The sequence below is a fragment of the Fundulus heteroclitus genome, chromosome 1 (assembly GCF_011125445.2).
Source record: "Fundulus heteroclitus isolate FHET01 chromosome 1, MU-UCD_Fhet_4.1, whole genome shotgun sequence".
NCBI classification, from domain to species: Eukaryota; Metazoa; Chordata; class Actinopteri; order Cyprinodontiformes; family Fundulidae; genus Fundulus; species Fundulus heteroclitus.
The window spans coordinates 32135624-32162881 of record NC_046361.1 but is presented as its reverse complement, the minus strand read 5'-3'; the positions used below and the strand labels follow the sequence as shown (position 1 = coordinate 32162881).

The 27258-nt window shown below is 40.3% G+C and overlaps 1 protein-coding gene across 3 annotated transcripts; it reads right to left on the bottom strand.

Annotated features, from left to right (window-relative positions):
* Positions 1-284: 284 nt before the first annotated feature.
* On the bottom strand, positions 285-25597 carry peds1 (plasmanylethanolamine desaturase 1). Of its 3 annotated transcripts, XM_012875540.3 has the most exons (8): positions 25376-25574; positions 22585-22704; positions 22400-22491; positions 22142-22286; positions 21829-22041; positions 7784-7932; positions 5402-5527; positions 285-1203 (listed from the first exon to the last, which is right to left on the bottom strand). In XM_012875540.3, exons 1-8 carry the CDS (start codon positions 25509-25511, stop codon positions 1057-1059), a joined length of 1128 nt encoding a protein of 375 aa, XP_012730994.2. In that variant the 5' UTR covers positions 25512-25574; the 3' UTR covers positions 285-1056. The 3 variants fall into 3 exon arrangements, with proteins under 3 accessions (XP_012730994.2, XP_012730993.1, XP_012730992.2); XM_012875538.3 differs by lacking the exons at positions 285-1203; positions 5402-5527; positions 7784-7932 and adding an exon at positions 12063-15065 and having other exon boundaries at positions 25376-25597; XM_012875539.3 differs by lacking the exons at positions 21829-22041; positions 22142-22286; positions 22400-22491; positions 22585-22704; positions 25376-25574 and adding an exon at positions 9998-10121.
* Positions 25598-27258: the final 1661 nt, after the last annotated feature.

Below are 27258 nucleotides of genomic sequence, written 5' to 3'. Positions count from 1 at the left end.
TTCCTAATTTAATGTCGTCATCTTATTCTCCAGTGTGTTGCACCTTGAATTTTGAAGAAGTGTTTTGACTTATTTTCAGACTCTGACTTTGTGTCAGAGTCCTACCACACGATTTATCGCTTTAAGATGGATGGAAATGTGGCTTTAGATGCAGATTTCCTGACCAAACTTTAGATGCAGAGCAGAAATTATTCAGAGGTTATCATTTTCTATTACCACTAATCCCTTCAAGCCGGTCTGACCTGCAGTCTGGGCGCAGAATACACAGTGATCTCCAACAGAGCTGCGCATGAATAGAGATTTATGAAAGAAACAGGAGAGAGGAACACAATATGCACATACATCACATTGAGATGGGCCCGAAAGAGGTAGCTGATGTCACGTTTCTTTCCAAGCATGGTATAAATGCAGGTCTATTTGCATACAATGCATCTTAGGATACATAAATACACAATGTTTACAGATAGAAACATTATGCATTTACAAGAGCACCTATACAAGTACATTTGTTTTGCAAGCCCACGGAAACACATCTAGAAGATTTTTATGAAAACAAAGACATTCTTATTGCCACGTGAAATGTAAAAAAAAAAAGAAAAAAGAAAAATAATAATAATGGGGTTCTTATGTACATCTCAACAGAGGATCATCTCCAAGCCACGTTTAGCTGAGGATGGTAATGAATGCTAAGTGGCTGTTTCCTATGATACAAAAGGCAGCACACAAAGAGAAACACTCAATAAGTTTCTTATTATACAATCATTTTAACATTTATAACTGGAAGGAATGAGTACGATGTACAGTATTTGAACGATATCTGGGTCCAGGGTGCGAGAAGACTATTGAATAGGATTTTAGGTGCTTTCACGGGGATATCTGAATAGGTCTTCGTGTCTGCTCTGGTATTTTTAAGCCTCCCTGTTGCAATTATATGTTTGTAGGTGGAGGGGTGAAATGTCTCATGGCACACGTACGGATTAAGGGATTAAAACTAAAACAGAGAGAAAGTCAAGGGTGGAAGAAGGAGCGAAACATGACGGGAGAAGCAGCAGAAGCTCAGTGGGTGTAGATCTGTCCCTCGGGCGGCTGGGGAAGCTTCATGTTTTCCTTGCACATCATGAGGCGTCGCAGCTCCAGCAGCACCATGCGGATGCTGTAGGAGTTCTGCCACTTGGCCAGCGGAGTCACGGCGTGCATGTCGACCTGCAGGAAGACCGACGTTAGGCTTTTCCCCAATCGCAGCTTACCGAGAGAGTGGCAAAATAATAAATCCCTTTGAACTTTTTCACATTTTGTCACCTTACAACCACAACAAATGTTACTTAGTGGGGTTTTAACCAATGGAACAACACGGATTAGTGCATAATTGTGAAGTTTAAGGAATATGATATCTTTATGCAACATTTCTTACTTATAAAATCCGAAAGGTCGGGCAAGCATTTATGTTCAACCCCCTTTACTCCCAACACACCCTAAATAAAATCCAAGGCAACCAAATTGCCTTCAAAAGTCACATAATTGGTAAATGAGTCGACCTGTATGTGATTTGGTCTCGTTTTAAATCCAGCTGTTTACTGAAGGTCCCAGATATTTGTTAAAGATATTGTTAACCAAGGAACAGGTCAGGGGGAAAGCTGTGGAATTGTAAGCTTTGAAAATTTGACAGAATGCAGTTCAACCATTTGAAAATAAAAATAAAACATGGCAGGAGGGAGTTCTGGGTCAAAGGGTCACTTTTGGCAGTTTTTGTCATTTCATAGACGTCAAACTTTAACAAAGTCCTCCTAGGGATTGAGAGCTATCGCCTTCCAGTTTGGTCAGAACGTAATTGAGGCGTGTGGGATTAAAAGTTATCGAAATTGTGAGTTTTTCAAAAATAAAAAGTTTAGAGGGCGTGGCCAGGGCACAAATTTTGCCATCTGGTCAAAAGATTACTATAATTCTCACACAGAAAGGCGAAACTAAACCAAACTCTGATGATTGATTCCTCTAAGGTGACTAACGATCCTATGTGGTCAATTGCTGACATCATCAAAGCCACGCCCTCTGAGAACAGGAAGTCACTTTTTTCGCTTGGAAAGGTCCTTCACTGACCAACTTGAAACCGTGTCAGAGGACAGATAAGTGTGGCGCACCTAGGAAAGTTCCTAACTACGCGGACAGTCCCACACGGAAAAACATGGCAGACGAGTAAGCACTACTTTTGGTGAAGGTTCGTAAACATAGACATCTTTATGATTTAGTCCAAAAATCAGCAATTCCTGGACAGACAGTCGTCGTTACTCTAGGACAGGCATGTCCAAAGTGCGGCCCGGGGGCCATTTGTGGCCTCTGTGCTGATTTTGGGTGGCCTCCCAACTGTATTTGAAGAAAGATTTGGTCCACCAGCACAGGTGGATGATGCAGATGGAAGCTTTTACTTTTTAATTAAGGCAAAATTATTTACAGAAAAGTTAAACTCTTACAAAAGTTAAACTCTTACAACTGAAAATATCAAGTACAACACAAAGTATTCATCTTTTAACACACTTTTTACATTCTCTTTAATTTCATAGTAACATCTATCCAATGATATTTAATTACTCAAATTTACACTTTAGTGCATTACAATCTGCTTTGAATTCAATTATTAAAATTTGCAAATTACAGCAAGTGTTTTCAAAGAACAACTGACCCAAATATTGTTCTTATATTCCTAGACCAAAAAGAGTACAGTTTATTATTGTTAAATAGTCAAATAAAATTATTCAAAATAATTTCCAATCTGGATGAATACAACAAATGAGCAAAACCCCTTTTTAATTTTAGATCTACAATCAATTCCACATTAATTTTCTACGAAAAACTGACTAATTTGTTTATTTAAATGAGCATATTTTGTAGAGCAGGTAAAAAATGAATTTGATTGCTTTGGTTTAAAAAAAAAAAAAGTTAATTTTTGGGCCCTCGAGTTCCTTTGACTTGAGAATTTTGGCCCATGTACTGAAAAGTTTGAACATCCCTGCTCTAGGAAGAAAGTAAGAGGCTTTAAAATGTTGGAGAAAAAAAACTGTTTTCTACTTCTACGTGTAGTGGTATGTAGTACCGGTGGCGTAGGAGCACAGCGCTGCCCTCTAGGGTCTAGGAGAATATTGCTTACATCAGAGGAAAAGCCGCATGGACCATAAATGCTGCAGACGTTGTGTCCGCACGTCTCAGACAGACTATGGAGGGTTTGGGTTGTGACGGCGCAGCAATGTGCTATGTCAGACCAGCACCACACATTTGGCTCCAATTTCCACATTATTTTTATCTGATCAGCACCAAATTCAACATGATTGCTCTTTGACTAGGCCTCAAGGGATGTGTAATAAAATGTTTGGTGGGCGGGGCCTGATCCCTCCAGAGCGCCCCCTAGCAGCGCTAAAACAATCATGTCATGCTTAGACTGAAGATTATTAAATTTGGTGCACACATTTCACTTCTCAGGACCTACAAAAAAGAAAAGGATCAGTTATGGTCAAAACCCAACAGGAAGTCGGCCATTTTGTCTCTTTTACTCATGTCATATCTGTACTCTCCCTACAGCTTTTGATTTACAGACGTCAAAATGACTCCGTGTGGTCTTACGTCGTTGAGTATGAAAAGTTATCAAAAGTGTTTTGCTGCATGAAAGCACTTAGAACAGGAAGTTACCAGTTTCACTGGTGGATGTCCACATTTTACACTCCGACATCAAGTTTGATCGCACAGATTAAGTTGATGTTGAATTCTTCTCTGAACAGCAACTGTTAGCTGGACAGTGAGGGCGCGGCAGAGCGGCGAATTTCCATAGAGCGTCGTTTGCATACGACTGGCTCTAATGATGCATGGATGGTCTGAGTTACTTCAAATACCGTATAGATGAGCTTTGTCGACGCCTAAACAGCTCCATAGGATTACACTGGAATTTGAATAACCCTAGAATATTGTTGGTGGGTTTATCGTTGATCACTGATCAACACGTTTGCATGGTTAACTACATAGGATCGGCAAATATAGATAGCTCACCATTGGCATATCCTTTACTGATAATCACACGCCTCATCCAATTTGATATCTAACAGTTATTTTATTGGGTTTATTTCAGTGTTCATTTATCACTAAGAGTAATGGTTGAGATTAAAATGAAGCTACAGTTTTATTTAACTTAAATGTCTGACTAGAGCAATCAGTTTATTTGGAAATTAATAATTAGCTAATTTTTAATATTGATGCTAGGAATATTGCCTAATTGTAGAAAACAAGCCTGACTAAACATGCTAATATGCTCCCCTTTTTACACTAGGACGCAGTTTAAAATCTTTTTAAACATTAAGCAACATTAAAAGCTTGAAGGCCAAAAGATTGTTTTAAAAAAAATTAAAGTAAAAAAATCTACTTTTGATGTTTTTAATATTAAAAATAAACTAAGTCAGTTGTATTTAAAGTTAATATGTTATGGATGATCGTTTATAAAGCTAATAAAGCATAGTGACAACAAGATGCAATAAAAAGACGAGTCAAAATATTTTATAAGCAACTTAAGTGAAGATGGAGAGCATACAAAAAAATTGCAATTAGTTGACTAATCAAAAAATAATTGATAGATTAGTCGACAATAAAAATAATAGGTTGCAGCCGTAGTGTATACATGTGTAAGTATGGCCTAGTCAAAGTCCTGACCTAGATTTAACTGAGAATCTGTCTCAGGACTCGATGCTCTCCATCTAACCTGACTTAGTTTGAGCTATTTTACAAAAAAAAATAAAAATGGAACAAAATTTCTATCTCATGATGTGAAAAGAAATACTCTGAAAGACTTTCAATGGTAATTGCAGAAAAACGGCGTTTCACAATTTACTGAGTCAAGGGCCTGAATACAAAAAGACACCAAACGTTTCAGTGTGTATTTGTAAAAGACAAGAAGATGTACGATTAACCTTCCACTTCATGATTATCATGATTATATGCCACTTTTTGCTGATCACATAAAATCCCAATAAAATACATTGTTGTTGCTATAACACCACAAAATGTAAAAAAGTTCAGGATTTGTAAATACTTTAGCAAGGAACTGTATTCATACCAAAAACTTTGATGAAAAAGACTGCTTTTATTAGCGTTAAAAATGCATCAAAAAGTGTTCAGGAATCAGAATAGATTAATCTAATTTTAAATGTTCGTTATCTATTAAAGGCAACACATCTCTAAACTGGTACAGTTCTTTCCCTAAAAAAATCAAACTAAAACAGAAACCTGCTAGTCTGGCCGGACCACACAGCACAACACAAAACGTTCTAAGACACACCATCACTTTTAAGCAAATAATATCCAAATAATATAAATATAGCAGATAGCGCTCATAACGCTGCATTGTAAGAGGCTTTGGGGATTTACATACCACGCCGTTGGAAGTGTGCACGCCATTCAAGTTTATCTTGGTCACAAATCTGACGAACGGTGGAGATTCTGGGTAACCTGGCCCACATTCCACCTTCAGGTTGTACATCCTGTTTTCATAGCTCGTCTGTGGACAGAGAAGTGGGGAGACATATGATTCAGTCAGGAAACGGCACTTCTCCACACTCAGCTTTTCAGATTTAGGTTTCTACCCATATTTAATGTGTAAATACAACAGAGTTACAACAGTGAAAAGCATGCTAACACAGGGACTAAACACATAAGGTAGCAAAAACATCAAAATACATTTTAAAAAGTGTCACATTTTCTCTTAATGGGTTTATTTATGGTGCAACACTGAAGTTGGCATGTGAATCAGCTCTACAATAAAGGGCTATTTCACAATTTTTCATCATCTTATGTTAAAAAAATAAGAAATATTTAGGCTGTTCAGGTAGATTATTCTGCCCTGAACAATGGATCAGTACGCATTTTACTTTTTGACTGAATCACTCAATTATTAAATTGGTGGAAGATGGGGGTTTAATACAGTTCAAGATTGTACATCCACTGGACTAGACCCTGATTGTCTAAAGCGCTTCCCAGAGCAAACCTCGCTATGCGACCGATGTACAGGCAACCCAGCCTCACACACCCACCCACATGCTCTGGTCCTGCCCAAAGTTAAACTCTTTCCAGGCATCTATTTTTGACACAATGGCAGGAATTCTGGGTCATCCGATATCTTCTTGTCCCTTAATCAGGCTGTTTGGTGTTACACCTGACCCACTGAGCCTATTTAGGCCAGAGTCTCCTTAAGAGGTGCAGTAACTGGTTCTTGTAAACTGAAAAGATTCATACCGCCGTCGTTCTCACATTGGGTCACAAACAGCATATTTTTCTTAAACCTTTCAAGTTACCGTCACGTCAATCTTAAGTTCCTGTGGATCTAGGGCTGGAGGATATGGACCAAAAATAATATCTTGATATTTTTAGACCATATGCAATATGTTTTTCTTTTAATAAAGTAATTATTAAAAGGCATCTCTGAATCTCTGAAAATCTGTATCTCAAATGTCTCACTGGCACATTTTTTTAAACCAACAGCTGTACGTAAATATGAGAAACGGCTCAAAAATAACTTACTGTAATACATAAAAGTATAATTCTAACTCAACGTAGACCATCTCGATATAAACAATCTTATCTCTTTTACAAAAATCTCTATATTTTTAAAATCTCGTGTTACTGCCCAGCCCCATATGAAACTTGTACAAAAACATTTAAAAAAATGTAAGAGTTACTTAAACTTCCTCGTGATATTCTAATTTAAGATGTGCCTGTACATTAACATAAAAAGTGCTTGAATAGGAGAACTCAACTGCTTTTATTGTTTCTTCAAGGCGTTTTATGTCTCAACCAAAACGCTCCTTTAGCTCGGATGACAGAACAAATGTGTTTTAAGAACCAGAATAGGCCGTTTCCCTCCAGGGAAGCATAGATGGCTGAGAATACACTAATATATCGGGATCAAAGAATCTTTATTGAGCCCAAAAATAAAAAGAAGGAAATGTGCAGACATGAAATGGAATCATCATTTTAGACTCTTAGATCTAAAAAAAAAGAAGTCAAAGACACGGCAGTGGTAATTACAGCTACTGCATCACCCTTCTCAAACCTTTGTAGGGCCAGATCTGCTATGAGACTACATGTACAGATCAAACCCGAGCCTTTCTAGCCACACGACAGTGCATTAAAGGTATACTATGCAACCGGGGTTGATTTTCCAGCGAGGCTCCCCCCAGAGGGCGAAAGTAAAAGTGCACTGTCGTAAAGATGCTCAGCTGTTCTGGTTTCTCCTTCAAGCCAGGCGCGGTTGTTTTGAGCTTAGCAGACAGGCGAACGCAACGAAAAGTGGAAAAAACGGCAGTACAAACAATGACTAACACAGTGAAAGTATGAACATCAGGGTTTCCCGCAGCGCTATCTTGGCGAGGCCGCCGCCGCCTCGCCAGTTTTATTATTATTATTATTATTTATTTATTAATTTTTATGTTGGCGAGACGCTACCGCCACCGCCTCGCCAAGCCGCGGCCTCGCGCCGCCGCCGCCTTGCCCAGCCGCCGCGGTAGCGTCTCGCCAACATAAAAAATAAATAAATAAATAAATAAAATAATAATAATAAAACTCGATATGCTTGCATGTTTGTTTGACGTTAACACGCGGTTCTTTGTTGTTGCTTTCGCGCGTGCATATAGTGAATGGCAGGGCAAAAACACATGGAGTTCTCTCCGTAAAGCGAGACTTCTGTGTGTGCATAACCTTTTGCCTCTGCTGCTTAAAGGCTTACAAGGCAGTTAAGTGTTTAAATGGCACCACTAACCCTTGGGGGGCCTAGGATCACTCCTCTCCACCGTGTTAAGGTCATGTCCTCGTCATCCTCCAGACCCCAGCTCACCGTACCATCTCCCACACCTTTCTGTCCCTCCTCCAGCTCCTCCAAAAGTCGGAAGTTGCGGGGAACTTTAACGCCTGTTTGCAGACAAAACACACAAACATTTCCAACGTGAGAGGCGTAATTAAGTCCCTCCTAAGCGGTCTGCTGAAGGGAGACCAAGGTACAAGTCGTTGGATGGGGCAGCTTTTTGGTCAGAACCATTACAAGTCTGTGCGATGAGACATTCATAAGAGGTTAAACTGGAAAACAAAACAATAATTATTAGATTCAAATCTCATATTATTAAGTGTTGACATCAGGGTTGGACGATATAGAAAAAAAACATATGAATAAAATAGGAATCATATTGATCGATGTCGATAATTATCAACACATTGCTGCCCTGACCATTTTATGCTGTTGCTTGTTGACCAATTTTTAAAAAAAGAACACACAAACACTGAATTGAAACTCAACCCTTTATTCAACCAACTTTATCAAAACTGCAACTTTAAATAAAGAGAAACAAGAAACCTTGCTCTCTGAACTCTTTGAAGGGGGGCGGAGCTTGGTGAGAGGGCGTTCCTGGGTCTGCGTTGTGATTGGTTAGGAGGATATAATGACTGTAGTATTAAGTTACATGGCTAGAATGCAAAAGGGAAGGAAAACTGTTATTCTATTGAATTTTATATTGACCCTTTTTTTCCCTATCATTGATATACGTCTGTAGATCGATATATATCGTTAGTGAATTATCGTTCAGCCCTAATTGACAAACTCCAACAGCTGGCACAATAAAGCAAAATGTATTGGCAAGGCATGTTTATTCATAAAGCACTTTTCGTTTATTGTGATTTTATGTCATAGGCTAAAACAAAGCAGGTGTGTATATGATGACATGGTTTTTCGCCTCTTACGAACAACGAAATCTAGAAAATGTGGCGTGCCTTTGTAGTCAGCACCCCCCTGAGTCAGCATTTTATAGAACCAGCTTTCACTGCACTCACAGCTGCAAGACCTTTGGTGGTGTTTCTTTACCAGCTTTGTACATGCAGAGACTGAAATATTTCCCCCTTCTTTGCAAAATAGCTGAAGCTCAGTCAGATTGGACGAAGTCTAGCAAAGACTCACAGGAGGATTTAGGCCCAGACTTTGACTAGACCATTTTAAACACAAATATGCTTTCACCTAAGCTGGGTAGATAGCTGTATCCTGGTAGGTCCAGTCCATGTTCTACAACCCAACCGTGCTTCAAACGTCTCCACATATTCGCCTCTGGGACTTTACGATTGTTTTTGTTCACTTATGTTTTCTAACAAACCTCTGAGCCCTTAAAGATTCAACAGCAAAAATAATTACCTTATTTACCAGTTAGGTAACTTAAGGCGGGATTTTTCTGGGGGGGTTTGAGTAAAAGGGGGATTCATACCACACCTTCCAGATGTTTATCACAATTCACTTTCCATCCACTCGATCATCTTCTGTCACTTTGTGTTTGCCTGCCTCATAATTTAATTCTTGTTTGTAAATCCGGTGTCTTCTGTCCACTTGTTTTTGCCACCGTCACGCCACTGCTGCATCCTCTGGCCTCTGCGGTGAAGGCAGAGCTGCGCCCTTAAACAGACCTCCAAGAGAAACAAACTGCCCCGCATCCAGATGCTGCAGCTCAGCGGCACCTGCCTCTCCCCGTCCGCTGGCGGATCCACGCCACGTCCCGTCCCGTCAACTGCCGACGGTAAACGCGTCGGGATGCCGACGGTCGGCCGATGACAGGCCGGCGTGTGGCATCCGTCGTCGGCAGAAATATTTCACCGTTGAAAACAAGTAAGCGGGGAGGCAGAATTTGGTTTTAGACGCTTCTACCGCTACACCGAATTACATTAAAAATTAACTTAACAACTACAGATGCGGAAATTAGTACGCCACTAGTGAAGCATCGGTTATTTTGAAAGTTTAAATGCAGGTTAGCTTAGCTGCTTCCTTCGCTTCCCTATTCATTCTGCGCAGCTTTTGTTTAGAGTTTATCTTTTCAGTAACCCGCCTCCACGCCGCGCTGTACCGCCAGTCTCCATATAACAAGCCTTAACCATCAAAAGGCGCGGATTGGCGAGCTGAAAGTCGCGTCCATCGGGTGATTACAGATGTTTTCGTATCGTTTACCTGATCCGGTGGCGACCGCCATCTTGTCGCTACGGAGCGGGAGCGCGCACGTGCCCATATGTGCGCGCGCGTTGGAAGAGCTGCTGCTTCCGCTTCTTCTTCTTCTTCTTTCCAATATGTAATGGCGGTTGGCAAACAACGATTCGAGGCATTACCGCCACCAACCGATAAGGAGTGTGAATCATGACAAACGAGTTAAAGATAAACATTCTTTTTACTTAACCCAGTTACGAAAAGTGTACGTATTTATTTATTTTGAGCATTTTAACATTAAAATATACAACAGAAAGAAAAAATAGAGTGTTGTAAACATATACAAACAACAGCACCGATGATTTGACAGATTTGTCACCTTGTTTTGGGGGAGTGGTGGCCTACTGGTTAGAGCAGTGCGCTTGCGCTCTGAGAAGGATACAAGTACCCGGTTCAATCCCAACTACCTGCACTCTGGGTCCCTGAGCAAGACCCTTAACCACCGATTGCTCCCGGGCGCCCTACAGTGGCAGGCAGCCCACTGCTCCCCAATGGGGATGGGTTAAATGCAGAGAAATCTTTGGCTGGGGGAGATGGGTTAAAAAGCAGAGAACAAATTTTGTTGTAATGTATGTTTCAATGACAATAAAGATATTACTATTTTACAAGGAAGGTGACCCACAGAAGGTTGTTGCCAAAAAACACAGGTATCTGTTTGAGGAGTGGTCTACAAATAAAGTGTGGTTAGAATAACTTCAGTCTTGAGAGGATTTTTAAGCACAGAGATTCTATGAGATTCACGGACTTACCACTGGAGGGATTGCTTCAATAGGCACCAGACATAGCCGTATCTGGGAAATACACTCAAAGCTGCCGTTATCTCGGTTCCTTGTGCATTTTTTCCTACAACTCAACGTTTTATTATAATACATATACGGCATGCTGGAAACAACCTTTCAATAGTGACTTTTTGTTACAACTGCAAGTCGCTACATCTTTATGAGCTCTACATTTAAATGTAGAGCTCTACATTAAAACCACTCAAGTGTTGCTTTAGCAGTCTGTGAACCTCAACCCTAATATCAGCTCACAGGCAGAGTGACACAGGTTTTGCTAAAGAATCTCTCTGTATTTCGCACCATCCATCTTTCCCTCGACTCTGACCAGTATCCCAGTCCCTGCTGCTGAAAACATCCCCACAGCAATATGCCACCACAGCGTTTCAGTCTGGAGACGGTGTTCTTGGGGTGATGGGATGTAGCTTTTATTCTCATCGAACCAGAGCACCTTTCTTTATACATTTGAGGCGTGTTACTCAAGTGCCCTTTGGCAAACTCAAAACATGCCTTCTTATTTTAACACGAAGTAATGGCTTTTTTTTCTGTCATCTCTTCCATAAAGCTCAGCTCTATGGAGGGTACGGCTTATTTTGGTCCTATGGACGGATCCTCCAGCCTCTGCTGTGAGCTCTGCAAATCCTTCAGGGTTACCTTTGATCTCTGTGCAGCCTGTCTGAATAATGCCCACCTTGTCAAACTCTTGGCAGGTTTGTAGTGGTACTATGTGCTTTTCATTTGAAGATGATGGATCTGATGGTTCTCTGGGGGAAGATTAAATATTTGGATAGCTTTTATAACCCCACCCTGACTTGTGCTTCTCAACAACTTTGCCCCTGACTTGTTCAGAAGCCTCCTTGATCTTCACGGTGTGATGCCTCTTGCTTAGTGGTGTTGCAGCTTCTGTGGACTTTCCAAACAGGCCTGTTTTTACTGGCACTTCATTTCACTAATTATATGCCTTGTTTCTTGCAGCAGACATTTAGGAGCTTCATAGCAAAGAGGGTGGCTATGTACACACGCTAATTTATAACTGTTTTTTTTATGCATTTTGTTTCTGATTTCTCTTCACCAACTTAGACATCTGTGTGCAGCTTTATCACATAAAATAAGATTTACAAACAAATTAGAGCTCGGAATGTAACAGAAATGTATAAAAAGCCAAGGGGGGAGAGGTTGAATACTTTTGCAAGGCACTGTATACATATGGCAAAGGTATCTCTAACATCTGTAAGGCAATAAAACACACATTAAAAATAGGTTTGTTAGTTTATTTATAAATACAGATTAATATATACATTACAAGCCTCCCACATGGAAGACAACAGAAAGGCATCAAGGCATTATTCTGATATCTAAAACTTCATTTCTAAGCAACACAGACATCCCTGTGGGTCCCAACTCAGACAAACAAAAAAGTGAGTCATATATACTCAGACTGTTTTCCCTACGGTGGCAACATTTACCGTAAATCTTTAGGGGAATAATAAGGCAGTTAAATTTTAAACCCAAGAATCAGAACAAATTCTTTCTTCATTACAAAAAGCCAAAAGGCGGAATTGATTCATGGTCTCAAAAAATAATGAGGTGTGCGTCAGTCAACTGGCCGCAATGCCCAATAAAAATTCAGTCTCAAATTAAACATTAGTTTTAACATTTCAAATTATATTCTTAACTCTACAAATGGAATAGTTTACCCCCCTCTTTCAGTTTGGAGAGTAAATTTCATTTCTAAATGACTGAACCCACAGAAAACAGTCTCCTGACAACAGACAGAGGTATAAAAAAAAAAAAAAATCTGCCCTCTAAAAAGGTTTTCTCCTAAACTGCCACAGAAACAACCAGCCAAAAGGCCACAGACAGTTACAGTAGGCGATGCAGCTGTGAATGACATTAAGCACTTATGCAACAAGAAAGACACACATGTAATGATCTATGCCTATAATCCTGTGTTTGATACCTCAATGACCATTCTGGCGATCACAGAAGAACGTCCGCCCTTGAGAAACCTCAAAATACGCACAGCAGCGATGGATAATGTGGAGAAAAGACCTGAAACATTGATGGAGAATTTCATTCATCTGTTATAGAAAGTTGAAGGTCTTAATGTCAAGGGTGTTTCTCAGAGGACCTTGTGGGCCTGTTTGTTGTGGAGATTAGATCTTTATTGGAGTGTTGTAGCTCAATGGGTGGCTGCAGAAGGCATGTGCAACTAAATCTGTGAATTAAACTGAGAAGTTCAAAACTGTCTGGGAGAAAAGTCAAATTTTCAAGAAAGACCGTCTATTCTGTGAATCAGACACCTGCAGCTTTCTCCTTCAACCAAGAACAAGAAGCGAGTAAACAACTGATCAGTCCAGTGCAACTGGAGCCTGATAAACTTATGCGTGCAGGGAAAAAAAATGACCCAGAAACAGAGACTTACTGCAGAGGTACAAAGCAAAACTAGTAACACCGGCTGAAATCAGTTTGATCAAGAACAGAACACCATCCTCCTGAGTCAGCGTCACACAAAGGAGCTCCGGTGACCCAGTGAGCAGCTCGCACAATACAGCCAAGCTGCACGCATTCTTGTGTCTGCTGCAAGTGAAGCCTTTAAAAAGTGAAATTTTAACATGCAGGCAGCTGCTTTTTAACTCCAGCTTTGAAACTCAGCAAACATGTGTAAACTATTAGAAAGAAAAAGAAAGGCATTGAACCCAACAAGCTCAATTAAGACATCTAAGGGCTTCTTATTACAATGCATAGATACTGGCTGTCCAAAACATTTAGAGCTCAACCACAGATGCACTACAAAGGAAAACAGAACATTGACCAAATAATCCTATGCGAGAGACGTTGCCCGATTTCTCTAAAGCCCTTAAAACATGACCAAGTCTGCTTGGAACGGGTACCAGGAAGGTACAAGGTGGCAATGTCTTCAATAAGAAATATAATTCTGAGAAACAAGCAGAAAACTAACGAGACTGAAGGACAGAATACACACAAACAGCTGGCACAGTAACTTTGAGGCATTTGTGTTGGAGTATTATGGACACAAGGTCCGGAGGGACATTATTGCCACCAACACCCCCCAAAGTGCTGCAAAAGCAACAAAGAGACACAAAGTACTGCATCTGCGACACATAAGGCAGCTTGACCAATCAGCATGGGCCACTACTTCTGCAAAACTGCAGCCAAACAAAAGCAAATAAAAAATAAAACATGCGGTGTTCATTTAAAGGATGCATGATCGCGATGATCAACAGAGCACATGAAACATTGAAAGGATGGTGTAACTTTCTGATTTCCAAGAATCTGCACTGCTGACAGCAATAATCTAAAACTAAGTCCAATGCAAAGCTTCATGGCAACATTCCTTATAATTATTATTTAGTAGCTCTATGCTCACACTGGTTCTCTCTCTGTAACACATTGATCTATCAGGAAACTACTGATAAATATGGCTATGTTTTACAAGAAACAACAGGAATTTTAAAATCCCCGTGGACAATTATTTTAACTTAACACTTTCAACTCATTTAGTTTTTACTTATTCTACAAATCTATCAAAAAGTGTGCAGAGCCTAACCCAAATGTGCGAGTACACGGCAAATGTAAAAGTTACTCATAATTTGATCACAAGCTATAAACATTGGTATCGCCTCCAGAGAGATCCTGCATAAACCGAGCCCCACGACTGATTATATGACTCCCACATCAAATCGGTTTCTTTAAAGCTTGGGAATCCAACAGGAAAATAAAGCAGTGATAATGTGAATAAACTGTAAGTTTTCTTAATCAAGTAAGTATTTGCTGTTCAAAGCGCTGGTTCTCACACATTTAAACATGTTCTGAGATCAGAGTAATGGTTTCACCTCCTTTGGGAAGTGATGAGCTGTGTTAGGATTAAAAAAACGTATATATATATATTGCAGTTTGGAAAGTGTATCTCTGCGGATGGAGCTATTAAAAGTCCCAGAAACAGAGCCCTCGCTTTGTGAAAGAGGAAAACAAAAAAAAAAAGTGCAAGACTTAAAGCTATGGCGTCAGAAGCTGTTAGATGCTCGTTCTGTGAACTGCAGCTTTTAAAATGAGGCAAGAAAATGAGACGAGAAGCCAGAGGTTTCTGAGGTAGGGTGCTGTTAGCCTCCAGAGTTAATGCCCTTTTGTAGCCCATTTTAAGTCGTCTGCCCTGGGCTTCTCTCCTGTCATGCTCGTGATGAGGTCCTCCAAGGTTCTCCAGAAACCCAGCTTCTCCAGAGGGTAGTTTAGCCAACCTGGACAGAGGAGAGATGAAGGCAAAAGGTGGGGAAAAAAAAAAAAAATTACCAAAAATACTTAACCCCTTGGTTATCCCTTCATTTTGTCATACGCTCAAAACAAAACCTCCTACAGATTACTATAGATATACGACCATTTCACAACCACACATACATCATTACCTCCCGCTCTTAAGTGCAATATACATGATAAGGCTATGTACAATTAATTTCCAATTCTTGTTTTTTTGCAAAGTGGATATCTCCAGGGTGTCACTAATAGATTAATCTGTCTGCCTGGGTCTCTTGGAGACTTTCTTAAAGATTGCCATGTATATATATTCTGCAAAAGCTTTTTCCCTGCTGCAATCAGATTGTTGAACCGCTGAACTATAACCTATAAACTCTGCACATTCGCATATTTGCACATTTTGCATCTCTATCTAGCATTACAAATGCTGCCGAACTCTTAGTTTCTAAATGCATTCTTGCACAAATGCCCTTTGCTCAATCAATTCTGTACATACAAATGGTTTTAAAAATACTCACCTGTACACTGTAACTTTCTCCTGCATTGTTTACATTTCAATTGTTTACTTTAAATCACTGCTGCACCTTTTACTGTAATTTCAATTTTACTGCAATTTACAAGCTGTATGCAACGAAATTTCGTTCTGTACGCAGTGTGTGCATACAAAATGACAAATAAAGTTGTCTAAGTCTAAGTCTCTAAGTCTAAGTCATATAGATTTTTTATATTAATGACATAATAAACATCAGTCCTCGCCATACTAAACAATTATTTTCTTACAGCCCTTAGGCACTGCTGTACCTGCTTTGACATCAAATTAATGCCAGCAATTTCAATTCTAATGAATGAAGATGTTTGTTTCTAATGCAAAATCCTTAAAAAGTTATCAAAATGGGTTTTTTTTCTTCCCTCTATTGCCTATTTGCCAGTCAGTACTCTACAATACAGTAAAGATTTGCACCAAGTGAAAAATGATGAAACAGAAGCTGTTAAATGGATTTAAATATTTGAGACTGAAAGAAAAACAAAAATTAAAGTTGCAAGGCTCTTCCGCCTCTCTGCTTGCTCGGATGCTTTTCTCCTCTGCTCCCTGTTTGCTTCCTTTAAGGGGACATTACATGCTTTTCAGTTCTTTCTTTTCACATTTAAAATCATTCAGCTGTGGTCTAGATAAAGTAGAACTGCAACGCTTTGGTCTGAATTTCTCGCTATCGTTGCCCCACAGCCCCCCTTTAGCTGCTGTTCTGAGGAAAACTCATTTTGGTGCTCTTTAAATCTAAAAGGAGGCACCTCAAACCCTGACCCTCTAGGTCGCACAGCGTTCCACTTCACCCCATTCGGCCATTTTTGTAGTATGCTGGGGAATGCGTAATGAATTCTGTGGGTTAATGCACCAACCGAACATTTTCTCATATCCCCTTGTAGCTTCGGCATTGTTCAGCTTGGACTATAAAATCCCTCTGAGAAATAAAAAATGGCAGAGTCACGAAAATGGTTAGCCGGAAGTAGGTGACCTTATCAATACTGTAATGTCATTGTTAAAAAAAAACTTCATACATAATAGATAAGGCTGAACAGACTGAAAAGTAGGACTCAAACACAATATGAAGATGTACACACAGCACCTGGAGAAACTAAATTCAAATATTTTGCACTTAGAGACTCAAAGCAAGCAACATAATGTATTAAAGGGGTAAAAAATTTGGATTTTTGCATGATATGTCCCCTTTAAGTTCTCTAAGCCAAAACTACAAAAAAATTGACTAAACTACTTTAAATAAATGACTTCAACGACTTCATTTTCTGTTATTCTAATGTGAGAAAATGACCGTGGATGTCAGCTAATCAGCACAAGATGCCTCTTCACACCACAGAGGATTTCAACATGCTGTAATGAGAAGGAACATGCACCAACTTAAAGCGAATGTTGAGGTAAACGCTGGATAAGGGAATGATACCACCATGTGGGTATCTCTAAACAGTGACAGGCAGCTAACTATCACCACCAAGAAACAGAATACCGATGAAGATGAGAATAAACCCACAAACAGCAACAGTATCTCTCTTGGCTCGAAGTCAAAAGATCTGGGAATGGGTGTAGCTCTGTGTCTAGATGAAATAGGCTGACCCGACAATAAAGGGAAACGTCTCTTCTACTCAAAGAAAAAGGAAATGACAACAGAGGGCCGTTGTCAAAACTAATCACAGGAGCGAACCAGCTGGAACTATTGGAATCCAGCAACAAAACAGGTTTCCTCCACTTCTAAATGACTCTCAAACTTTGGAAAACAGTCCGTCTCCTGACAACAAACAGAGGTATAAAAAAATACTATCTGTGCTTTAAACAGTTTGCTCCTAAAGATATCAAGGATGGTGAATATGTCTTTGCTCAGGACCTTCTAATCTTTACCAGAAGGGATCATTTCCAGGAAAAGCTCGGGCGCTCGATAGCAAGATAGTTGTACAATCTCTGTGCTAATATGTGGCAGAAAGAGAAACGCTAAAGAAATGAAACAGCAGTAAACAGTCGTACTTAAACGCTGTACAACGTCAAACACGAGCAGCCACAGAGATAATATCAGCCACCAAGTTATTTAAACTGGCTCTATTAAACATTAGGTCTTTGTAATCAATGACTTTATTAATGACCATAACCTTGATATTATGTTTAACAGACACATGGCTAAATGAAAATACTGAAACACCTGCACTGGAAAAACCTCCTAACTGCAATTTTCTTTGTGAGAGCAGACAACAAAAGGAGAGGTGGAGGAGTGCAGACTTTGTTTAGTGATTGGACAAATCTGACTCTTGAATATCTGGCTCTCCAGGTAAAGAGCCATGTTCCTGAATGTCTACAGGTCTCCTAAGCCCAAAACAAACATTTCAATAATCTTAATGACCTTTTATCCATGTTGAATGTTGACTATGACTGTTTAAATATTGTAAGAGACTTCAACGTTCATATTGACAACCCTCAAAAGAAAGAAGCAAAAGAACTAGGTGCTCTACTTAAAAATGTTGGTTTAACTCAACATATTAACCCCTTGACTGGCACCCCCAAAATACCAGAAACGCCTAAAAAATATATATATACCCAACTTAAATGAGATGCTTCTCTTGAACCCTTTGGAGTAGAGAGAAAATCTTGATGTCTCTGTACAGGTAACACTTTAAATTTATAAAGTAAAAAGTCCAGTTTGGTGTTCTGGTAACCAGATTTTAGTTATTGAAGCTGGAACACACACAAATTGTCAATTGTTTTGCTCTTGTTTTCTTGATTCTTTCTGAAAAATAAGGGAGCCAAAAAAGGACAAGTATTTTTTGTGACAGGTACAAATTTGAATGCCACATAATAAAAAAAAAAGACTATTCTAGAGGTGTTTTTCTTTAATTATGTCTAGGTGCTCTCCAAAACTTTTCTGATAAAAAAAACATTGTCACACCTGTGACAAGCTCCACCCCTTGTTCTGTTGCTATTTGGGTCTTCCCAGAAGCTTTACACACATTTCCAGGTGAAAATGTCTAACACAAAAGCTGACCTTTACACACAAGGATGCACAGAGAGCGCAGCAACCGGATGAGCTTTACGCATGCTACTGCTATGGAGTTTTAAATGTCCTGCCCTGAAAGCGATACATCCAGGTGGCGGTAATTTCACTGGCTACAATCTCCAAGTGTCGCAACGAGCGTCTAAACTGACTGGTCCGAGCAACGTACCTTAAAACAGGAGGAGGGAGGGTTTTGAAAAATGAGCTACGGTGAGTAACATTAGTTCTGGAGAAACTGTGGATCAACACAGTCGGTCAAAAGAGGTGTCAATCAAAGGAAGAGGGCCTGGAGGACCATCTTTAAATGAGAGTTTTTAAAATAGGTCTATGGTAGGAACTAGTGTTGCACCGATACCGATACCAGTATCGGACGGGGCTCCAATTCAGCACTAAAATGGTGGTATCAGTATCGGTGAGTACCAACAAATAGGGCACCGATACCATTTTGATGTTTGTATGTCACTTGAACGCAGCCTTCTCTCTCCCGACTAGTATTATACATGTTATATAAGTTCATGAACGTTGCATTATTTTGCCATTTGAGAGCCAAAACTCAGGGTTTAAAAGGGATTATTCAGTTATTAATGTAATTTTACTGTCTTACTGTTGCACTACTATTATACATGTTATAATTTCACAAATGTTGCACTATTTTAGCCTTTGAGAGCCAAAAGTATATTAAACTATTGTCACCCATTCCAGGTAGGCAATAAAAAGTTCTACTACCCTAAGTAGTATGCAGTTCTTCATATATACACACACACACACACACACACACACACACACACACACACATCAATTTCAAACAGATGGTATCGGTATCAGCCAATACTGCACAGCCAGGTATCGGGTATCGGTATCGGGGCCAAAAAAAATGGCATCGGCGCAACACTAGTAGGAACTACATGGCTTTGAAGTTAAAAATACGTTACGATGGGTCACCGGTGACTCGTTGCCTGTAGCCAACACCCAAACAGAAATATTTAGACCCTTACTGATGATCAACTTTAAAATATGGCACTAAATTCTCTTTGGCTGATGTGGCCCTTTGTGACCAATTGTCTGTTATCTTTGAAAGCATAATTTCCACTAACTCGATCAGCAAAAGAAACATAAAAAAAACTGCATATTTTTTAGGACGATGCTACTCATACCTTTAACCAAGTTTACTCTTCTACTTAACCTTTGCCTTTTAACTGAGTAGATTAACTAGTGGATAACTGTCAGTCTAAAGTTTCAGATATCATATACTGCATTGCTCCAATTAAAGTGAAGGTTATCTCTGGAACAAGGAAATTCCCCGTGGAGAAGTGCTTCACCAATCAGAAGGGAACAAAGGAGCGCAGAGAAGCTAAATGCAGGTGGAGAAAGACTCCAGGTTCACTATGACATATATAAAGAGAGACTACAGATATAACTCACAACTGTAAAATGAAAGGGAGTCTTTCTTCTGAGATCATCAGCAAAAACATTATTAATAATCAAGCGTTTTTTGCCACAGTCGACAGGTTAACAACCCTCCTGTGTCTGTTACTTCTGAACTCCACTCCACCAGGGCCTGCAACGAATTTGCTAACTCCAAAAGATTAGAGGAGGATGTGCATCCACATCAAATCTAGTACAAACATCATCTCCTGTTAGAATAAATGACAAAATGTCCCAATTCTGCCAATTAAACTACAAAAGTGTAGAAGAAATTGCTCACTGTCCAAGTTCCTCCTTCTGTTATCTCAATGTTCTGCCCACAGCTTTCTTTAAGAAAGTTTTGCCTGTCATAATGTCTGATTTGACTCAGATAATGAACACATCCTTATTGTCCACGCCCTAAAAAAGTAGTTATCAAACCGCAATTGAAAAAGAACAATTAGGACAAGCTGCTCCTGCTGAACTACAGGCCCATCTACCCCCTTCATCAGCAGGATTTTGGAAAAAGCTGTGCATCAACAGTTAAATATCTTCTTAACGATGACCAGCAGCTTTGACGTCTGACATCCATTAAATACAGACTGTGGAAGAACCACAGTTCTGGTACTGTGTGACTTGAGTACAGCATTCAACACTGTCGATCACTCCCTTCTATTAGAGCGCCTGGAAACCTTGGTTGTCCTTTCTGGTACAGCACTCAACTGGTTTAACTGGTTTAAATGCTACTTAAAAAGGACAGGGACTTTTTGTGTCAGTAGGTAACTTTACATCAGAGAACACAAAAATCAAATGTGGGGTTCCCCAAGGGTCCATCCTGGGTCCCCTCCAATTCAGTATCTACATGCTCCCTCAAACTCAGATTATAAACAACAACTTCAGCTACCATAACTATGCAGACGACACACAGCTCTACATCACCATGTCACCAGGTGACTATGAACCCGTTCAAGCGCTGAGTAAATGCCTAGAAGAAATCAATGCATGGATGTGGCAAAATTTTCTTCAGCTGAATAAAAACAAAACTGAAGTAATAGTTATTGTATCAAAGGAGAAGCGTCCAAAAGCTAGCATACAGCTTCAGCTACTTCAGCTATTAACCAAAATCTAGTTGTAGCAATGGACTCAGAACTGAACCTAAAAACAATTACAGAGTCGCCCTTTTATTGCCTGAGGAACTTTTCCAGGATTTAAAGACTAATATCACCGCAGGGTTGCGAAAATCTCCCGGGACAACCATGCATTATCTGTAGAATTACTGCAGCGGTGTCTCCACAGGTCAGTGAAAATGAGGTCTAAGAAAGTACAAGACATCAACCCCAGTTCTGAAGTCCTTACACTGGCCCCCTGTACCATTAACTGAAACATCATTAGTTTTCATTTATACCCCAACCTTTCCTTTCCTTCTTTTATTTTACAACTGCAATGTACTTTTCTCTGTTTTTCTTTTCTTATGTTCTATTCTATTCAAGAACAGCATTTGAATTGTCTTGTTACTGAAATGTTCTATATAAACAAGCTTGCTTTGCTTTAAAATTGCATTTTGGATGTTTGGGGTCTATGGCCCACAAAAAAAAACTCCTAAAAAGGACACAGATCAATCCATTTAATAAAACATATTAAACTTTTAAAGAAAGCACAAAAAGCAAAATACGTAAAACCCAGCTGGGCTAAATGTTGTAGTTTATGCACCGAAACACCAAAAGTTATAGGAAGACAAAATGCCCTGTGAATCTGGAGGCTGTGGGACCCCCGCCCTCTGAGGAAGCAGACAAACCTGTGGTAATGCAGAAGTACGTCTCATGAGGCGAGACGTGATGGATGCGGTGGTGCTTGCGAGGAAGGATGATGTGCCAGTCCTGCAGGAACACAACCCATCGAGGAAGGCCGAAGTACGTGTGCGACCACTTGTGAATCTGGTTGGTGAGCGTCACAAAGATGCCCAACGCATACAGGTAGCAATACAAGGGGTAGACGTGGTAAATCTCCGCTGCGGTTACAAAGAAGCCGGGAGAATTCCTGTTTATCGTCTGATGTCTTCACTCTAAAATATTCAGACAAATGTCAGTTTTGTTGGTAGAAACACTCACCGGGCGACAGGGTGAGAAAGCTGAAGGCCATGTTTGCAAGGGGGAATATGGTCAGCATGCAGTTATCCCCGTTGGTCTCGATGAAGTCGTGACGGGTGATGGCTGTGGGGTCAATGTGGTGCTCTCTGAACGGGCGTATAAAAGCCTGCGGGAGGGAAATTATCCCGTTAGTGTAAATCTTTGTCAGTACAGAGTTCCTAAAAAAATCTTTTTAAATTTCAAACTTTTCAGGAGTTCGTTTAAACCCTGAGATCTCACCTTCCCAAAGATGGGTAGATCCACTGATCCCCACGTGTCAGCCCCCCAGTGAACAAGTCCTGACGCAAAGTCAGCCGTGAGTATTCCTGCCACTAAAGGAAGAGGTTGTGAAGTGGCACAGAAACCGATCAGAACATCTGTTGATTAAAAACAACATCCACGGCTTGTGTACGTTGTGTACGTACCGATGCCCAGCTGTATGTACCACACATGTCCCAGGTGGAAATTGGCAAGAAGGTGAATGAAGTTAAAGACCATGAGGGAGAAGCAGAGGATGACACTGATCCACTCTTGGCATCTTTTGCCTGGCAAAAAAGAAAAAAAAACAACAACAAAAAAAGCACAAAGATGACAAAAGATCTCAAGCGTCCCTGATGAGATTAGCAGTCTTTGATCACCTGACATGGATGTGATAACATGTCCTCCAAAATGAAATAAAAAAAATAAAAAAAACCTTTCAAAGGTTAAACTTATCAGATTCCTCCTCAAAGTGACAACATTCCTCCAATTATATTCTTGCCGTTTCTTTTAGAGCTAATTTTAGATTATGCTAGTTTGTTCTTTTTTTTTCTTCTTCTTCTTCTTTTCATTGCTTATAATTGTGGGTATCTGTGTGTTTGCCACCGTCTAGAGACAGAGCCTTTTTTTTTTTTTACCCATTGTTGTTTGCAAGACAACTGAAGCTCATTTAGATGTTATCAAGACTTGCCAATTTGGTGTATGTCTGGAACCTTAAGTAGACCATTTTAAAGGGGCCATGACAACAAATGTCACTTTTCTGAGGTTAATGTCAAAACTGAATAGCAGAGGACCTGCTCAGGGACAATCAGCTTCGGTAATTGGCTCAAAAACGGTCGGATCAGAAAACGGGTGGTCTTATTACGTAGGTTGTTGCAGCTCGAAGGAGGGGCGCAGCTGGGTACCGTAGCGTTCGTGAAGCTAATAACAGCTAGCGCATTAGCTTATGGTGGTTTGCTCCCAGACGGGAACTTTACTGAACGTTTAATGTCGCTGTCAAACATCGAGCATTTCTAGTAAACAAACAAAGCTAAGCCTAGTGAGCCGCCATGCTTTACCCCCCCAACCAGGCTTAGCTTCATTCATTTACTAGGAATGCTCGATGTTTGACAGGAACATAAAACCTTCAGTGGGGGAAACCCTGATAACGTAACTGTGTTGCAGCTACGCTGGCAGCTAGTTCTCTGCTAAAGAACTGGATCCCAGCTGCATATTCCTGTGTCGCGGTGTGGCGGGGGGCTCGCTTCCAGCTGCATAAGCAGCCGCTGCGAACTCCCCCGCCGCACCGCAGCCTATGTGGCTTCAAACTTCGGCCCTCTGTGTTCAATCGCGGCACCAGTTCAAAGCCTTTACTCCAAAGGCTTTAAACTGTCCGACAAACTGCAACACAAACACAATCAGTCATAAAACTATAATGGATTTGTAACAGAGTACTGCAGCGAGAAGGGAGGTGTGGATCGAGGGGGAAAGTGGTGTGTGCAGGGTGGTGGGGTGGTTCCAAATATGGTTATAGCCAATCAGAGCAAAGTCAACTTGATAGAGCTGCATATCATTACCACAACCAACCGTTTTACTGAGGAGGGACATTTGGTCTGACAAAATAACAACATGACGTTTTTTTGTTTTTTTTATGAAATTCTTTGGCTAAAGTACATATGCAGCCATATCAACTACATGAAATGGTTTATACAGTGATGTCACAGGACCTTTAATATATGTGTTGAGCTAAACCAGGGTTTCTCCGCCCTGGCCCTCAGGGCCTACTTTCCTGCATGTTTTAGGTCTCTCCCTTCTATAACATACCTGCCTGAACAGGCTTCTCAAGCACTTGGTGGCATGCTGAGAACATAATCTCAATCATTTCAGTGAGACGACCTGGAGCAGAAATCATTCTAAATCATTCTAAATGTGACAACAGCACCCCCCTGCTGTTTGGTCCGTACCTGCGGTCAGTAGCATGACGAATACCAACAATAAACTCCTAAAAAAAAAAGTACAAGACTGAAGTTTGTCTCTAATATGAATGGCTTGATGTAATTTTTGCCATAGCTAGTTAAGAGTTCACTGCAGGTACGATTTATATTTGTTGTTAATATTATATAGTTAAAGTCTGCCGATGTTGAAACATTCTAGTTGTTAGAACCAATTGTTATATGTTAAAAATTAACCCATCTGTATGGGATACATCTTAAAAGGGGTTCCTGGGTAATCTTCAGAACAACAGCTTTAATGCATTAAAACAGTAAACGATAAAAGTTAAATTTTTGACCCAATTTGTTGGGATGTGGGGGTGCGTGACAGAAAACATGACAACTACTGGTCTGCTCAGGGGTTGCAATATCACTATAAATACCCTAAAAACCACACAGGAAGGAAAAGGTCTGCTTACTAAACACCATAATTAGTCATTTGCTGGCAGGCTGACAGGCACACAAGCAGCCATGTGTGTACAAAAGGTGTGCAGGGTTCAGCCTGTCGGTCTGTGAATCGGGTTCAACCCGTATGAATCATTAGGATCCTGACTTCACCTGACCTGGTTTAGAGCTTGACGCTTTTAGGTGACAGTCTGCACGTCAACACGCTTAGCGAAAAGGTCACAGTGGGCAAACTCATCCCCATAACCTCTGCCCACTGCTGGAAAATGTCAACGCTGCACAAAAACCTCCCAACAACAACAACAAAACAATTGAACTTGTCTCACATGATTCCTATTGTGTAACAAAAAAAAAACATTTTGGCTTCGATAAAACACATAACAGCCGCTGGCTGCTTCTGGTACTCAGAAACCGCTTGCTTAGTAGTTTGTTACATTTTAATTGGATCTTTTTTTTTTCTTTTCAGACTAACTAAAACTGGCCGTTATATCACATCCCTCTTCTTCTTCTTCATGAGCACTCGAACCCGGCAGGACCAAACCCAGAAAGGACGCTGCTGCCCACAAGATGAGGATCGACTCACCTGGCGAGTACAGGCTGGCCAGTTCTCGGGCACCGGCGTGTTGTGGACCCCATCTGACCGCGCCCCGGCTCGGTCCCTCCGGCTGTGCGGTCTGCGCTGCCGCTCCACGCCCGTTCTCGGTGACCATACTCGCCATTTCTCCACTGTGGGCCCGGCCCCTTCGGTCCTTCTGCTCAGCAGCAGCACTGGGAGCCAACAGAATCGTCAACACCTCAGCCGACTAACGTTGCACCGTTTTCAACCAATCAGATACAAGTCGGTGAGTGCAGGGGCCCAATGGCGGTACGAGAAAATGTTTCCGTATTTGGGAGAGTAGCCAATAGGGAGAAAGATTGAGAGAATTCCATTTCCTGGCCCCACCCGTTCTCAGCTGTAGGTGTAAGATTGTCCAGAGGAGGGCGCTGTGAGAGCAAGACCCGCTTCGACAGAAGAAACTGGCGAGGCGACATTTGTTACCCTGCCGTCAGGTTTTGTCATTCCATGCATAGTTTGTAAACTTGGCTGCTATACTATATAAGAAACAGTTTTGCGCGAAGAGACGTAACTGGCGCAGTTCTGCCTTCGAGAGTTTAATTCAGCTGTGTCGAAAGCTATTTTTCTTGAGTTGTAACAGTAAAAACTATGCCAAATGAGTCGGAGTTAAGCTTGATTTTCTCAAATTAGTTGTAGGCTCGCGCCATTTATGAAAAAAAAACAAACGACAATTTCAAAGGGACACAAATATCTTGAAAATAATGCAAAATATAAAAAGTATTTAAATAGGGTTTGCTTGGTATAATTTTGTTAAATAAATGTCACCTATGTCAAACTAGGAGATACTGTACTTACGCCACTCGAGATTAATTAAAATTAAACATCATGTGTAGTTCCTAAACAACCTTTAACCTGATCAAACAACACAAGTTGAGAATAATAACCTTGCAAAGGTAATAATAATAATAATAATAATAATAATACATTTTATTTCAAGCGCCTTTCAAAACACTCAAGGTCACTGTACATGTAAAAACAATAAATGGTAAAAGCAGTCATCATAATTAAAAGAAACAACACAAATTACACAGAGGAAAGTAATATAAAATCATAATGAAAGGGCAATCTTGAACATGTGGGTTTTGAGTTTTGATTTGAACACGGTAATCATACGTAATCATACGTCGTGACTCTTTCAGTGTCTACAGTGCGAGGGCCCCACAGGAAACTGCTGGCACCGTTGCTGTTCACCCCCTATACTGCAGACTTCTCCACCAACTCCCCGGGCTGCCATTCTCAGAAGATCTCTGATGACTCTGCCATAGTTGGCCTCATCACAGGTGAGGATGATCACAGTACAAAACCATGGACATATGAGTTTGTGGACTGGTGCCAGGGGAACCAGCTTCAGATCAACGGCAACAAAAGACAACAAAAAACAATGCACACTTCATTAGAGCTGCACAACATACCAAATTGTATCATCGTCTCAATTTTAGTATTGAAATAGCAAATAACTATTTGGAAGTAATATTTGGCAGGCTGTTATTGTATTTCAAGTGCCAAACATGGAAAATTCTGCAGGCCAAAACTATATTTGTTGCGTTTGATAGACTTTCACAACCCTTCGAAGCCCACATTTAATGTATATTTTAAGCTAAGTCGGTAAACCTCTCAAAAAGTAGTGGGTACATAAGGCAAAGCAGAAGAATCAAGAAAATGGGTTAGTCAAACTCTATTGTAATCTTAATATTCAGTAACAGTATTCCAGGTACATGTTTTCTTAATATTGCACATCCCTAGTTTTCTTTGCATTTGAGTATTTGTGTAATTATCACATATGAATGACTATCATTTGCATATAGGTTACATCTAAATCATCATCCCACTAAACTTTTTTTTCTGAACAG

Coding starts and splice junctions, on each gene's coding strand:
- peds1 (XM_012875540.3), bottom strand. CDS start 25,511: ATGGCGAGTATGGTCACCGAGAACGGGCGTGGAGCGGCAGCGCAGACC. Junction 22,042..22,141: donor CTTTCTCACCCTGTCGCCCG/GTGAGTGTTTCT, acceptor TTGTAACCGCAG/CGGAGATTTACCACGTCTAC. Junction 1,204..5,401: donor TGCACACTTCCAACGGCGTG/GTATGTAAATCC, acceptor GTCTTCCTGCAG/GTCGACATGCACGCCGTGAC.